At 43.7% G+C, this 16,987-nt stretch overlaps 1 protein-coding gene across 4 annotated transcripts in view; it reads left to right on the plus strand.

Annotated features, from left to right (window-relative positions):
* Nucleotides 1-16,987, plus strand: part of PDE5A (phosphodiesterase 5A) — a 201,371-nt gene that overhangs the window by 166,478 nt on the left and 17,906 nt on the right. For all 4 annotated transcript variants that reach the window (XM_069104889.1, XM_069104892.1, XM_069104890.1 and 1 more), the window contains exon 15: nt 14,418-14,505. In XM_069104889.1, the coding sequence (XP_068960990.1) occupies nt 14,418-14,505 (88 nt within the window). The remainder of the gene's footprint in view (nt 1-14,417; nt 14,506-16,987) is intronic.

Consider the following 16,987-nt stretch of genomic DNA (forward strand, 5'->3'; position numbering starts at 1 on the left):
CTACCTGTGTCATAATGGATGAGTTACCCTCTCTGAGCCTCCATTTCTTTCTCTGTAAAATGGGAATAGTAATAACACTTATCTTTCTGGGTCGTTGTGAAGATCAAGTGGGATAATATGTATAAAGAGCCTTGGAAATCTCAGTATGCCATTGAAATGTTGGCTATTATTATATCACTTAAGAACGGTGGTGTCAATGATGTTCCTAATAACCCCATCAAATAGAGAAGAAGGAGATCTGTAACCGACATGGACGTGGCACTCGAGAGCTTGGAGGGCACTCTAATTACTGTATTTAATTTGAGCCCAAGAACAATCCTGTTGAGTACATACCACGAGAGGTATTATTTCCATTTTACGGATGAGAAGATGGAGGCTCAGCGAAGTTAACCAACTTTCCCAGAGATTGTTTTATTTGGGGACGTTTGTATCATAGAATAGACACTTAGTAAATAATTCCGGTTCATTGATTGCTTCGACCCACTGCTAGGAACTTAACATTAGGGACAATGATATTAATATTACCTAACATCTAATATCACTTTAATATAATGTTGGCAAACCATTCTCCATGTTAGCTCCTCTGGTCCTCCCAACAGTCCTGTTCAAGAGATGTTATTGTTATCTCTTTTTTACAGATGAGGAAACTGAGTCTCAGAAGTTCAGTGATTTGCCCAGAGTCACACAGCCAGGCAGTTTCAGGGGCAGGATTTGAATTTAAGTCCAGCACTATAAACCATGTATTCTCTTCCCCCATAGAATGTGAATTAAGCACCTTGAGGGCAGGAACTGGCTTGCTTTTTTTGAGGGTGCGTCTAGTGTTTAGCTCTCTGCCTGGCATACAGTAAGCGTTTAACAAATGTTTGCTTTATCAGTCCAAATAAATGGAATGGTAACTTAGATCTCTGGTTTTCCCTCTGTAGACACAACTACCAAGTTGTCTAAGAGGCAGTGTATGTAGGAGCTTGTTAGACTGGGGGCCCAGGAAGAACCAGATTCGAATCCTTCCTCAGTCTCCTACAAGCTCTCTCTCCTCTGGCCGTGGGCAACCCCCCTGATCCTTGGTTTCCTCATCGGCAGAGTGCTTAAATGTGATGTGTAATGAACAGTACCCAGTAAACTTCAAAGTGCTTTATGATCATCAGATATTGTCACTTTCCCATAGCTTTAAGACAAGTTGGGAGAAAAGAGGATTTTCACATGGGCCGTCCATGCTCAGAAGGCTTCCTCTGACTCCAGTCTGCCAGGGCCCACCAAAGGCGAGCCTTCATGTCCCAGGGAGGCATTGGTCCTCTTTATGCTCCATCACCAACACTTCTACTTCTTGGCCTGAGATCAGCACCATGTGGATTTGTTACAGCTCCCACTTTGAAAGCTCTAAATTTTAGCGAGTGAATTTTGCATTTTAGAGCAGTTTTGTATAGACAGATAGATGTGATTATAGGAGATTGCTTCCTTAAGAAAATTACAGCTATTGCTTTATGGCCAGGCTTGTGATCTAAATGGTCATATACATGTGTAAATAAATAAATGTTCCAACAGCTAAATAAATTATAAACAGTGTCCTGGGCTGACCTAATCATCAGAAAAAGCATCATGTTATTAGACAAGTAGCAGAGACTGAGATTTTACTTCTTAGAAGGTCGTTCTTCTGATACCTCCCTGGCTCCGGGCTCTTCCTTGGGTGCAGTTGGGGTCTGTGGCATCACATTCAGTAAGAAATAAACTAGGAGGGACCTGAAAAGGAGGAGTGTGGGTGGGAAGGAGAGATCTGTAGAATAAAAGCATATGCTTTGGGGTCACTGCCTTCATTGCCTGGATCACCCTGACAAATATCTGTGAGCCCCGCCAGATGCTGAGATCTGACAAAAAGGGGCGCCCCCACCAAGAGATATCCAAGGGCATAACCCCTCCACCCCCGCCGCCATCAAAGGTCATTCGATTGGTCGCAGACTAGAACCACTCAGTTAGATTTGTTATTTTTTTTTATTATTTTTTGCTCTGTTTATTTAAAAATACATGTCTCAGAAAACATCTGGAGAGACGTCATCTCGGCTTCAGAAAATGTCCTGGGAAAAAAGACAGTAACGCAGGATCCTGGATCCTTGGCCACTGGAAAGCAGGCCGTTTTAGCTCTGTTGTGACCTTTTTCTTCCCTTTTTTTAATCCTTGAGAATTTCCAGGGATTTTCTTCTTTCTAAATCCCTGTGGTTAGACAAGTCTTGGGGGGAGGGGAAAGGACTCGAAATTTTCCAGGGATGCTTCTCATTTTGTTGTTCTTAGCCCATGGGGGCGGCTGGGTGGTACAGTGGGCGGTGCACCTGGCCTGGAGTCGGAAAGAGTTCCTCCAATATGTAACTAGCTGTGTGACCCTGGGCAAGTCACTTAACCTCTGACTGCCTCAGTCTCCTCAGTTGTAAAATGGGGATGAAAATGGCACTTATTTCTCAGGGTTGTTGTGAGGATCAAAGGAGATAATATTTATAAAGCATTAGCATGGTGCCTGGCACAAAGTAGGAACTTTGTTTCTTTCAAAAGGAGCTTGTTTCCTTCTTTCCATCCATCTCCCAGTCCTGGGCATCTTTACTGGCTGTTCTTCAGGCCTGGAATGGGGTGGCACGCTCTGTCTCTGTCTCTCTTAGTCTCTGTGTCAGTCTCTATCTCTCTCTGTCTTTGTCTTTGTCTCTCCCTCGTCTCTCTGTCTGTCTGTCTGTCTCTGTCTCTCTCTGTCTCTCTCTCTGTCTCTCTCTGTCTCTCTCTCTGTCTCTGTCTCTCTCTTTCTCTCTCTCTGTCTCTCTCTCTCTCTCTCTGTCTCTCTCTCTCTCTCTCTCTCTCTGTTTCTCTCTCTGTCTCTGTCTCTGTCTCTCTATCTTTCTCTCTGTCTCTCTATCTCTCTCTGTCTCTCTTTCTCTCTTTCTCTCTCTGTCTCTCTGTCTGTCTATTTCTCTCTCTGTCTCTCTATCTGTCTCTCTCTCTGTCTCTCTCTCTCTGTCTCTCTCTGTCTCTCTGTCTCTGCTTCAGTCTCTGTCTGTCTCCATCTCCTTCCCCTTCCTCTCTCCCCCAGCCCCCTCCCCAGCCTCCTAGGCTTCTTTTAAATCTTAGCTCCCATACTTTCTTCTACAGGAAGCGTTTCCCCATCCTCCCAATGCTAGTTCCTTCCATCTAATGGCATCTTCAGCTTAGCCTGTGTATATCTGGTTTGTCCATAGTTGTTCACATGTTGTCTCCTCCCAATGGACCAAGAGCTCATTGAGAGCAGGGACTCCAAGAAGCTGTAGCATGAGCAGCAGCCACAGCCCAGTAAAACCTTTTTGGCAGATGAATTAAGCCAGGGTGAAAGTAGCCAAGAGTCCTCTGCCCCCCTCAGTCTGCCCCAAGCATACCCCCCAGTGGAATGGGCAGATGAGAACAGTTTGCTCCAACGGCCGTGAAGGCGGCTGAAGCAGTCTCCGTGGAGCCTGATCAGACCTGGCAGATGCCAAGGTCGTCCCCTGCAGCCCATCAGTCATCATCTTGGCTCATTCTGCCACTGGACTTCAGCGACTTTGGAAGGGAGAGTGAGGCTGGAGACTTTGTGCAGCTCGGTGTCACTTACATCCAATTCACACGCAAGTCAAAACCTCACCCAGTGATGTCATTGGTCCCCTTCAGAAACTAAGCAAGAACAAAGAGAAAAGTTGAAAAAACAATGCAGTGTCTCCCTATTTTTCAATAAAAGAGGAGCTTTTGGACACTTCCGAAAGGACTGGAATTGGCATCAGGAGTGCAGAAAGAACATCAAACTTCAGACACCCATTTCAGTTCACTTGTTATAGCACCGACTTTGTGCAAGGCATCATAGATACAAAGACAAGAATGAAGATGGTCCTGCCCTCAAGGGTCTTATGTGCTACTGAGGGCTCCAGAAATGCTGCCCAGAATAGCAGCTCCCGAACACGTCCTTGAGAGAAGCTAAGGATTCTAAAAGGCGGAGATGAAGGTGAGGAGGAAGAGGGTGCTCTCAGTATTCTGGACAACATGGGCAAAATCACGGAGATCAGCAATTGAATGAGAAGCCGGAGGAACAGCAGATGTAAAATCAATGTAGAAAATGCTGGACTGAAGGGCTTTGCTTCCAAGACAAAGAGGTTTATTTGATCCTGGGGCAGTGGAAGTCCACTGAAGATTCTTAAACAGGGGAATGCCATGGCTAGAGCTGTACTTTAGGAAGATTATTTTGGCCACAGTTTCAAAGGATGAATGAGAAGGGGGAATTGCTCATTAGAATGCTGTTGCTATGGTCTAGATGAGAGATAATGGCTGGAACTGGGGCTTGCTGCTGTGAGGAGATAAGGATTGAAGGTGAAGGAAATGTCAAAGACGATTCTACAATTATGGACCTAAGGGACTGGAGGGATGGCAGTTGGTCTCAACAGAAATAGGGAACTGTGGAGGATGAGGACCCTTAGAAGGACATGAGTTTCATTGGAGCAACCATTTTCAGTCTCTGTCCTGATCTCCTTCCAATACTAAAGAGTCAAAGTTCAGTTTCAGAAGTACTTAATAAGTATTTTTAATTTAATTTTCTTTAGTTAACACAAATCTTTTTGTCTCACATGTTCCTCTTCCCCATTAAAAAAAAAAAGTCATGCACACTGACTGTGTCCAAAAATGTCTGCCTCAATTCCATGCTCTGGGTTCCATCACCCCTTCTGTAGGGAGATGGTTAGCATGCTTCATCTCCATTATCTTGGAGTCATACTTGGTCAGTATATTGATCAGAGTTAAGTCTTTCAAAGGTGATTGCATCAGACTTGAGAGAGAAGACATAACATTATCCATTATAACATAGGATTCGAGTTTGGGGGTTTTCCTTCTTAATAAGGACACATGTTGGAGACATTCTCGTCCCCACTCTCTTTTTTTCCCTAATGGGGGGGGGAGATAGCTTATAAGTCATTATCTTGATTTTAAGGGGGTGATTTTTAACAACAGGAGACTGTGGGCAAAAGGGGGAAGGATAAATAAATCTCTTTTGGGAAAAAGCTAACGAGTTCTTTGTGAACTCAGAGAGAAGTTTCCGTGTCACTTGGATTCCAGCCTTCATGTAGTCTGGGGCTTCTGGTTATTGTCAAACCTCTGAGTCTTAATGTCTCGTGTCAGAATTATAGGCATCATAACAATAACAAATGAGAGCCAGGCTCAGAACCAGAACAAGCTGGTTCAAAGCCCACCTCTGATATAGACGGATGGTGTGACATGGAAAATCCTGTATTCTCTCAGAGCTCTCGGCCGAGGGTACCAGACGCAGATGGAGGACATCACGTTGGCTTAGAAAACCCGAATCAACACTGTCTAGGTTGGAGTTTTTAAATTTTATTTTGTTAAACACTTCCCAATTACATCTTACTCTGGTTGTGGTGACACTTTGACTTGGTGACCCCAAAGAAAACACCTGCTCTAGGTAACTCCCTAAAGCTCTAAGATTCAGAGAAGGTGCTAATCTGTGTTGGCCAGAGGGAAATTCTTCACCTGGGAGGTGATTCAATCAGTGGGATCCTTGTCTCTCTCCCATTAGAGACTAGAGAAGCAATCTCATCTTTCAGCCTTAGATTCAGGTCTCTTGTTCTTAGACTGTACAAGGGAAGACATGGTCCCTCTCCTGAAAGAGCTTAAGGTCTAATTGGAGAGATGATGATGAAAGAAATGAAGATCACAAAAGTAATGATAATAGCTGACCTTTGTGTGAAACTTTAAGGCTAGTGAGACCCTTTCTATACATTATTTCATACGTAAAGTGGGAAGAGTCTCGAAGTCCTTTACATTCAGAAGTTCTGCTTTCTCATCCTGACTTAGCTTCTTTATTAGCTGTGTGACTGAGGGCAAATCACTTAACCCATTTGAGCCTCGGTTTCCTCATCTGTAAAATGGGACTAATAATACCACCCTCACAGGGTCAGTTGTGAGGATCAGCACTTAGAAAACCTTCAAGCTCTGTAAAAATGTGAGCTAGTAATTTTTCATTTGATCTTATCATCCCTGTTTAGCAGAGGATAAAACTAGACTTCAGAAGGGTCCATTGACTTTCCCACGGCCATGCAACTAATGAGTGTCAGAGTTGGAATTTGAACTCAGGACTTCCTGACTCCAAGGCCATTGCTCTGGCCACCTAAACCTGCTGCTTCTGGTGTGCCAGATAGGACTGGCATCCTTTAGACAGAGGAGCAGAACAAGAATGTGTCTGTGTGACACATATCTTTATCACACACACACACACGCACGTGTCAAAAGTGCAGGGTTATGTGGCATAATCAATAACTCTTGTGGGAATTAGGAATCAGAGTGGAAAGTGCCCTGGATCAAAAGAAGAATGTCTTTCTGAAAGTCAGAAAAGAGCTGAGTCTGAATGCTGCTGCTGACACGTCACATGGACACGTTGGCCAACTCACTTAAACTCTTGGAACCTCCATTCCTCCAGCTGTAAAATGGGAATAATAACTTTGCCTCTTGCCTCCCAGGGCTCCTTAAAGCCTTGTAGAAATGGGAGCTGTCTTGGGGGAGAGGAGGAAAAGGGGAGTCTGCCACAGTGGGAAAGGAATCCCATGGGGCATGGCAGAAGACAGTGAAGGGGCAGAGGAGAGAATGGAGAAGGGAAAGAGTGGGCCTGGACAGGTGGAAGCTCCAGGGTTTACACAGAGGGAAGAGGACAAAGGCTTGCAGTCAGAGAAGCGTTCTTAGAGAACACAAATAGAAGACATGTTGGGATGGGAAGAAGAACAGAGCCACATTGTGAAGATTTGGCAGGAGGACAGATCAGGCTTTGCTGCTCTAAATAAAAGCTTATTTATTTTTGCAGCATATGTCCCTCTTCCGGAACAATGTTTTAAAAAGAAAAATCCCCATAATAAATATGCATAGTCCAGCAACACAAAGTCCAGCTTTGCTCGTGTATGAAAATACGTGTCTCTCTCTGCATTTCCAGTCTATCACCTCACTGACAGGAGAAGATGGGGGAGGGGGGGGGGCTGTTTCCTCTTTAGTCCTCTGGACTCATGGTTTATCAGTGCATTGATCAGAGGTCTACCATCTTTGAAAGATGACTTTCTTTGCAGTGTTCTCATTTAAACTGTCCCATTTCTGCTCACTTCACTCCATATAAGTTCATAGAATTCTTCTCAATGTCCTCTGGCCACTTCTTCATTTCTTATGGCCCAGTAATATTCCATTGAATTCAGAAACCATAGTTGTTTAGCCCTTCCTCGGGATGCTTCCTGCCCCACCCCGGTTTCCTTTCTACTTTTTGGCTACTACAAAAAGAGATACTAGAAGTGTTTTTGTACACATGGGTCTTTTTCCTCTTTCTTTCATCTAGTTGAGGTATAGGCATAGTAGTGGTTTAGTTGGGTCAAAGATAGTGTACAGTTTAGGAAAGTTTTTGGTATAGCTCCAAATGAGTTTATAGAATGAATGTTTTATTACATCCCCTCTGTCAGTCAGTTAACATTTCTAAAGCACCTTCTGTGTACCAGATGCAGTACGAATCACTTTCATTTCTCTCTTTTATTATCTTTGCCAGTCTGACAAGTGTAAGCCAGAACCCCAAGGCTGCTTTCTTTTCTATTTCTCCTGTTATTAGTTATTTGAAGCATTTTTTTCTTACAGTTGTGAATAATTTGGGCTGCTTCCTTCGAAAACTGCCTATTTATGTCTTTCTATCATTTACCTCTTGGAGAATGACTCTGAGTCTTATGAATTTGAATCAGCTCCTCATTTTTGAGATATGAGATCTTTACTAGAAAAAATGACTGCAATGATCTATTTTCCCCATTACCTATTGTCTTTGTAATTCTAACTGCATAAGATTCATTTGTGCAAAAATAATTTAATTATATATAATAAAATTATCCATTTTATCTCAGTGAGTCTTTCTGTCACCTGTTTGGTCACAAACTCTTCCCCATCCATAGGTCTGACATGTAATTTCTTCCTTGATCCTCTTAATTTCCTTATGATATCATCTTTTTATACCTGTCATGAACTGATTTGGCATTTATTTTGGCATACGGTAGGAGATGCTGGTCTATGCCTGGTTTTTGCTAAACTACTCTCCAGTTTTCCCAGCAGTTTTTGTCACATGGTGAGTCTTTACTCCAATACGAGGGATCTTTGGGTTTCTGTGTTCAGTTCCTTCTGCATGCTCTCCACCTAATTTTTTCCACTGACTGGTTCCTCTGTTTTTTTAAACCAGCACCAAATTGTTTTAATGATTACTGCATTGTAGTATAGTATGAAATCTGGTTCTGATGGATTTCCTTCCTTCACACTTTTTTCATTATTGTCTCTAAGAATCTTGACCTTTTATACCTTAATTTGAATTTTTTTATTAGTTTTCTAACTCTACAAAATAATAATTTTTTGACTGGTTCATCACTGATTAAGTAAGTTAATTTAGGTAACTGTCATTTTTATTATATTGGCTCAGCCCACCCAATGAGCAATTAATATTTCTCTAATTATATAGGTCTGTTTTCCTGCAAAGAACATTTTATAATTGGATTTATGTAGTTGGCTTTGCTTTGAAAAAGAAATGTTCTTGCTTATAATTTTCTTAAACACTTTTATATCTTATTTTAATATTCTAAATATATCTCTCTGCTCATCTATCCAATAAGCCACCATTTATAATAAAGAATTATTTAAAAGAGAGGAATAAAAGGTAGTTCAGCAAAATCAGCTAACACATCAACTGAATCTAATAGTATATTCAGTGTTCCATACCCACAGTCCTCCACCCCTGCAAAGAAGGGAGAGGATGACATCTTTTCTTTGTTTCTCCTCTGGACCCAACCTTGGTCATTATAATTAGTGCGTCTCCCTCTTCTCATTATTGTTCTTTGCATTTATGTTGCCATAGTTATTGCTTACTTCACTCTGCCTCAGTTCACATGTTTCTTTATATTGTTCAAACACCTCATTTCTTAGAGTATTGAGGTGGCATTCTTTTCAGTCATTCCCCACTCTTTGGTCATCTACTTGGTTGTAGTTCTTTGCTACCACAAAAGGTACCATTACGAATATGTTGGTGTGTCTCTTTGGTCTCTGAGACATATATGCCCAGCAGTGGTCTCTCTGGGTCTAAGGGTATGCAGGTGTCAGTCACTTTTTTAGCATAATTCCACATTGCCTTCCAGAATGATTGAAGCAAATTCATAGTTCCACTATTATTATTGTTGTGACTGACTCCACGTGCGCCATTTGGGATTTTCTTTTCTTTTTTGGAGGGGGGAAGGTAGGGCAATTGGGGTTTAGTGACTTGCCCAAGGTTGCACGGCTAGTTTTGTATTAAGTGTCTGAGGCCAGATTTGAACTCAGGTCCTCCTGAATCCAGGGCTGGTGCTCTATTCACTGCACCACCTAGCCGCCCCCATTTGGGGTTTTCTTGCCAAAATACTAGAGTGATTTGACATTTTTTCTCCAGCCCATTTATAGATGAGGAAGCTGAGGCAAACAGGGTTAAGTACCTTGCTCAGAGTGACACAGCTAGGAAGTGTCTGAGGCTGGATTTGCACCCAGATCTTGCTGACTCCAAGCCTCGCACTCTCTCCATTGTGCCACCTACCTGCCCATTAATAATGTATTAGGACACCTATCTTCCTTTCGCCTCCCTCATCTATCGTTATCTTTATCAATTGTATTGGTGCAAGATGAAAACTCGCAGTTGCTTTTAATCGTTTCCAATTCTTTTGAAAACTACTCATTCCTGACTTTTAACCATTTGTCCAGTGAGGAATGGATCGTGACTTTATATAGTCGTGTTATTTTGATTTCACTGTATTTGTTAATTCCCTATGTATTCTGGACATGACATCTCTTTATCAGTGATATTTCATGCAAAGATTTCCTTGTCAACAACTTCTCTTATTATTTTAGGTGCATTGATTTTGTCAATGCAAAAGCTTTTCAATTCCCTGTAATCAATCTTCTCCGTTTGGCTGGTTTCCCTGTAGCAGGTCTGGTTAATTCTCTTCTCCTTTCTTTATGGTGTGACCTTTGATATTTAGATCTTATGCAGATGGGACTTTTTATTTTACCTCTAATTTCTTTCCCCCCCTAATACTGATATTGTCTCAGTGCTGTTTAATACCACCATCACTTTCAATGACTCCTCCTTCCACATCCCAACCTTCATAAGCAAGTAGAGTTTAGCAAAATAAATCAACCCATTGGCCTTGCCTGACCATTCATTATCTATGATCCACAATAGAGGCCATGCACAGCAATGGAAACAGCACTGGATTTTAGAGTCAAAGGACCTGAGCTGGAATCTAGGCTAGAGTGTGACCTTGGGCAAGTCACTTAACTTCTCTGGGCCTCTCTTTGCCCACCTATAGAATTAAATGGTTGAACTCAATGACCTACAGGGCCCTTCTACTTTTAAATCTCTGATCTTCCCTGCTCAGAGAGAGAGAGAGAAAGTCATTTTAATCCTCAGTTCTCTAAAGTTAGCTGATCATGGATCGATAAGAATTTCATCTGGTGCAAATGTCTTTCATAAGGTTTCTAAATGAATCTGCCAATGTAAAGACTGTTCATGTGGGGCGGCTAGGTGGCACCGTGAACAGAGCATAGGCCCTGCAGACAGGAGGACCTGAGTTCAAATCCGGCCTTAGACAATTGACACGCTTACTAGTCATGTGACCTTGGGCAAGTCACTTAACCCAAGTTGCCCTGTCCTCCCCACTCCAAAAAACAAAAGGCAAAAAAAAAAGACTATTCATGCAAATGCTGCACATGAGATGAAGAAAGGGGTTCCCATTATGTTTGGCAAGGCCAAAGGAGTCCCTCCTTCCTCTCCCTGTGCCTGGGCAGACCAGCATTCTCAGCTACTAAGGCCAAGCAAGCATCATTCCCCACTGCCCAAGGTGGAGCTTACCCAGGGCAGATATTTGGGGGTGGGAGGATCTCATTCCTAGAAATCCAATCTACTGCAGATGCCTCTGAGCAAAGAGGAAGAAAAGTCCCAGGCTGCAATGGCACACACTTGTACTAAGTATTTTTGTAAAGAGGAAATTCGCAGTATTCCTCAGCCTCTGATTTGCCTCATAAATCAGTATTTTTAGAAGGTAAGAAGAGGTTCAGGGCATAATTTGCATTCATTGGCTGCGTCTCACAGACTGACTTTGGCTTAATGAGAAACAGCCCTGAGTGTGACTTGTAAAAAGTCACGCTTGAGGTGCTGACACCCAGTCTACCTTCAGGGATTCCTCATCCATCCTTCTGCCTTGCTTTTGTTTCTCGGTTCCTTGGGAGGGTCTAACTCACCTGTTTGGGGGAAAAGGAAAGAAGGGAGAAAGACAAGCATTTATTAAGTAACTACCATGTCCCAGGACCTAGGTTAAGCATTTTACAAATAGTACCTCATTTTCCCATGTTATAGTTGATGAAGCTGAGATATAGAGGTTAAATTACTTGCCCAGGGTCACACAACTGATGTGTCAGAGACTGGATTTGAAATCAAGTCTTCCTGATGCTAGACTCAGATAATCTTTGTGACCCCAGCCTCTAGCCAAAGGTTCCACACATGATGAATGTTCTCTAATGTTCTTTGCATTAAGTCTGTTACATTTTTTTAAAAATGGAAATGTGACTCGACATGAGTAATAAAACCCAGAATACAGACTATATGTCTGGAGGATGGGGGAGTGTTGGGTTGGGTTCTGGGGGCCAGGTTATAGGAAGGACAGTTCTGAAGTTGGGAGTGACTAGGGCCCAGTATCTAGGATGTTGGAAGTCCCTGGTTTATGCCAAATGAGGAGCAGCTGAAGAAACAGAGGCTGATGAGCCTGGAGACAAGAAGATTTGGGGCCACATAACTGTTTTCACATATTTGAATGGAGGTCATTTGGAGAAGAAATCAGACAGCTTCTGCTTTGCTACAGAGGGCAGATCCAGTGGGAATTGGAGAGACCTTCAGATACCAATGGCTGGCTTGGTGTCAATAAAAGGTTCTCAACAATAAGGACTGACCTAAAGTGGAATGGCCTGCCCTGAGAGACGGTGCCTTCTCCCCTCGCCGGCCGTCCCCAAGTCAGCTTCCTGGACACTTCATGGGTGTGGTAGGAAGGCTGGGCTAGACCAGTCTAGTTGTGGCTGAGACCAAATGGCCCCACTCTGAGAATCTGTGACTTATGCAACACAAAGAGAGACTCTGGGAAATCCTTCTTCTCTTTAAAAAAGAGACGAGCTCATGGCTGAAGATTCTCTTCTCCTGAGGCCCAAAGGAATTGAGTAAAGGTGATGGGCACATCAGCCTCTTGGGTGGGGTGGGGTAGCATGTCATAGGCCACCCCTCCAAGCTACAAAAATCCTCCTCCAGAAAGTCCTAGGGTGGGAGAGCTGGGGCAGCTTGGTGTCACAGACTTAGATTCAGGAAGATCCGAGTTCAAATCCAGCCTTAGACACCTAGTAGCTGTGTGACCCTGGGCAAGTCCCCTACCTTCTGCCTCAGTTTCCTCATCTGTGAAATGGAGATGATAATAGCATCCACCTCCTGGGTCTGTTATGAGAATTGCAAGAGATAACCCTTGTAAAGCTCTTTGCAAACCTGAAAACTCTATATAAATGCTAGCTGCATCACCACCATCATCATTGCTATGGAATTCCTAGTTTTAAAGCCAGAAGGTTTAGGTTGAAACTTGTTCCATGACTTACTAACTGTGGGACTTTGGACAAGTCATTTACCCTTTCAGAGCCTCATTTACTCTACCTTGAAATGGGGTTAATAATATTGTCCTGCCGTATAGAATCATGGCATGTTAGAACAGAAAGAACTTCAGAGGATGTCTGCTCTAAACCATACCTGAACAGGAATGAATACACACACATACACACTCACACACATACACACACACTCACACACATACACACACTCACATACACACACACACTCACACAATACACACACATACACACACATACCCACATACACACAAACATACACATAATCACACACACTCACATACACACATACACTCACATACACATAAACACGCATACACACTCACACACACTTACACACATATACATACTCACTCACACACACATACAGAGCATTTGACTTATCAAAGATCACAGAGCTAGTAAATGTCTAAGGTGAATTTGAACTGAGGTCTTCCTGACTCCAAGTCAAGCATTCTATCCATTAGAATAAAATTGTAATTCATCAGTAATTGAAAGAGTATCAGTTAGTTGGTGGAGCCTCCCAAACCCTTAGGAAGTTGTGTCTTCTTAAAAATTATTTATTTAAATGGTCCCTCATTTCCTATAACTTTATAAAGAATTGAATTTATTGTTCATCCTTGAGTGCTGGGTTGTGTCTGTGGCCCCATTAGTGTGTGAGCTAGCTTCAGTGGTGCAGGTCCCAATGGAACCATGCCTTCCCTTCATGAGTAAACCATGGCAGCAGAGGATGGTGGGAAGAACATTGGTTTTAGAGGCAGAGGCCCTGAGTTCAAATTCCACCTCTGTCACATGCCTCTGTATCCTTGACCATGCTATTTAGCCCCCCTGGACTTTAGTTTACTTATCTGTAAAAATAAAGTCATTGGACTAAGTAACATTAGGCGAGGCCTCATGTATAAAGGATGGAGCTGTGGACTTGGAGTCCAAATCCAGCCTCAGGCACTTACTAGCTCTATGGGACCCTGGGCAAGTCACTTATCCAAGCTGTGTCTCAGTTTCTTCATCTGTAAAATGAGGGAGTTAAATTCTAAGAGCCCTGCAAGCTCAAAGTATTATCTATGGTTCCTGAGAATGAGAGCTGCCCCGAAGTGGAAGCATCTCCTTCGGGACACAGAGGTCTTTAAGCCAGAAAAGTCGGGAGGCCACCCTGGGGGGACCATGGGAGAGGGGGTCATTGTCCAAGTGCAGGCTGGAACAACTGGCTTCCGAGGGCCCTTTACAGCTCCTCCAGTCTGCGATTGCATAATTTGCTGAGAGAGACCTTTGATTCATAGAGATTTCCACTGTTCTTTGTCCCCTGCTCGTCACGCCATAGGGAATTCTTCATGCACGTGCTATTTTTAATCCCAACAGAAAGCCATCAAATGGTCAATCTTCTAGTGAAGTAGTTGGCCCAGTTGGGTCAGCCTTGAACCCTTCCCCTCATCAGATGTCAGTATTTGCTTTACTCAGGTGGGCAGGCCCCCTTGCTTTTCCTCCCCAGAGAAAATAAGAGACGGTTACTCAAAAAAACAGGCAAGCCATCTCTCTTCAGGGGAACACAGGTATCTCTTGGGTGACTGCCTGTTTCTCTCGACATTTCACTGTCATCATGTCCCCAGTGCCTAGCACAGAGCCTGGCATAGGGTGAGCACTAGGGAAATGCTGCTTGACTGACTAGCTGACCTTCTTTCCCTTTACGCACTGGCTCGCGGCAGAAGCGAACACCCCCTCGCTCAGCTCTACTGCCACTCCATCATGGAACACCATCATTTCGACCAGTGCCTCATGATCCTTAACAGCCCGGTAAGTATCTAACTTGTAGTCGCATGATTCAAAAAAAAACTGCTTGCTTGTTGGAGTTGTATTTTTAGATTTTGGAATGATTCCCAGCATCATAAATTCTTAAGAGACTTTATTCCTTTTTGGGTAAGGAAGGAAAATCCAAGCTGTTTGAAAGCTTCAGAGTGTGGCTAACTTCTGGGTGCTCCCAATCCTGCCTAAACAGAGCCCACGAGGTGCAGCTGAAGTGGTCGTCTGGACCATCTCAGGCAGAGGCCACCCCCAACAAAGCCGGGATGGGCTGCTGGGTACTAGTGCCTCCTAGCTTGGAATCTGGGTCCTCTGGCCATGCTTCAGTAATGGCCCCTGCCTTTGTGCCTGGCAGCCCACTGCCCACTGAACTGTTCACTCCTATCTAGACAAAGATGTCATCTTGAAAAATAAAACGGCATAGCTCCTACCCATTAAAAAGCATTATCCCTTTTTTGGTTATAAATTGAAGTTAATAACTAAGGAAAAGGGGGCAGGGGAATTTGTGGTCATTTTAGTGTAAGATGAAGCAGGGCATAGTGGATAGAGGGCTGGCCTCAGAGTCAGGGCGACCTGAGTTCCAGACTTCTTGACCTGACACATGCCTGCTGGCTGACTCTGGGCAAGTCACTTAATCTCTTAATGCCTTAGGTGACCCTTTAAGGGTCTATGGTGCAGAGATTTACACCTGCATTGGTGGAAGGGCTTTTCTCATCTGGGAGTTCCCTACGTCAGTGAAATTATGGCTCCAATCCCTGTTCCTACCCTAAGAAAGGCAAAGGGTGGATTCCATCCCTTCCCTCCACCCTCACTCTTTGTTGTCCCATGGCTCCTCCTTAAGTGGATCATGACCTGTGGAGGCAGGGGGTGCCCCAGAAAGAGTCTGAGGACCTCAGTTCAAATACCAACCTTTCTACTTATTCCCAGTGTGATTTGGGCCACCCTCTAGTTATGTAGGGCTGTTCTTCATAACTGAGGGGGTCCCCTTTCTAAACCTTTGATCCTATGACCTTATGTTGCATATTACTCCCCCCCCCAGAAACTCCCGTCATGGCCGCAGAGGAAACCCAGCCTAACTTCTGCCCAGGTGGTCTCCCTCCAGCCCTCCCAGGGCTCCCACCATAGCCCCATCTACTTGTTTTGTGAGAATATTCAATCTCTGAGATGGACATGTGGATAGGGAGGATGAGCCAAAAGAAAGGGCCCTCTGCCCACTGGCTACTTGTTTATTTGGGCACTTACCATGGTTCCTGGTTCAAGGAATGCCTGTTGATTATTGGTTAATGCAAGAAAAAATAACAGATCATTTTCCTGAAATTTTTGTTTTTAACCCGAAATTTAAATTTCTGTCAGGTTTGAATAATAGTTAAGTTCTTCAGAACCTGTGGTATTCTATCCTAATGGATGTAATCAGAGATATGGGTGTATGTGACTGGGGAGAAAAGTGAGCCCGTCCTTTGAGAAAGTGAAGTATGACCACTAGGCAGCCTTTGTGCCCCATGGTATGCACATAGTCAAGATCATTAGCTAGAATGCCTCTGCCCACCATGGACCAAAGTCACACAGAATGAGCTGCAGTCAGCACTAACCGTGACGGGGCCAGCATCAGTGAGATCACAGACCCAGGGAGCAGATTTGGGTTTGTTTTGTTGTTTCTTCCAGCATGAACCATGGGTTTCCCTCATGTAGGAAACTCCATCTGCCAGTGTTAGTGTGTAGTGATTCTAACTTTTTATAGAGAGCTGCCTGGGGTCACTGAGAAGTTAAGGGACTTAACCAGGATCACACAACTACTGTATATCAGAGAGAAGACTTGGGCTCTTGACTACTTGAAAATTATATTTCAAGAGCCTTTGATTTCATCAGTGTGGATTCCCCTTTCATCCATGCAGGTTTCAGCCCCTCTTTAACCTAGTGGAAGACAGAGACAGAGAAAGACAGAAACAAAGAGACAGAGGGAGAGAGACAGAGAGAGAGGAGAGACAGAGAGAATAGGTGGGCAATTGATGGGCAGATAAATAGAGATAAAGGGAGAATAATGGATTAACAAGGAGATGTGGTTAGAGGTGGGAGGATGGATAGATACATAGATACATACTGTATCATTAGTGAGCAGTTAATTATACATGCCAGGGACTGCCCTACAGCTGGAAATACAAATACAAAGAAGTAAGACAGTCCCTGTCCCCAAGAAGCTTACAATTCTAATGGAAGAGGACAGCCTATAAAGTAGAGTTGGAAAGTTGGGGGAGAGGATGGGTAATAGAATAGGAGAAGACAGGAAGACCAGAGGGTTGAGGCAAGAGTGAGGTGAAGCACAGCCAGGGTCCTCCCTAAAATGGCAGTCCCAGGGGGGGAGTCACCAGTCAGGGTTGGAGGGCCTTTGATCAGAGGCCTTAGAAATCTCTGCCTCTCTGTCTCTGTCTCTGTCTCTGTCTCTGTCTCTCTCTGTCTCTCTCTCTGTCTCTCTCTCTCT

The sequence above is a fragment of the Petaurus breviceps genome, unplaced genomic scaffold, assembly GCF_028583685.1.
Source record: "Petaurus breviceps papuanus isolate PSGF00001 unplaced genomic scaffold, PetGlider_PUasm1.0 689, whole genome shotgun sequence".
NCBI classification, from domain to species: Eukaryota; Metazoa; Chordata; class Mammalia; order Diprotodontia; family Petauridae; genus Petaurus; species Petaurus breviceps.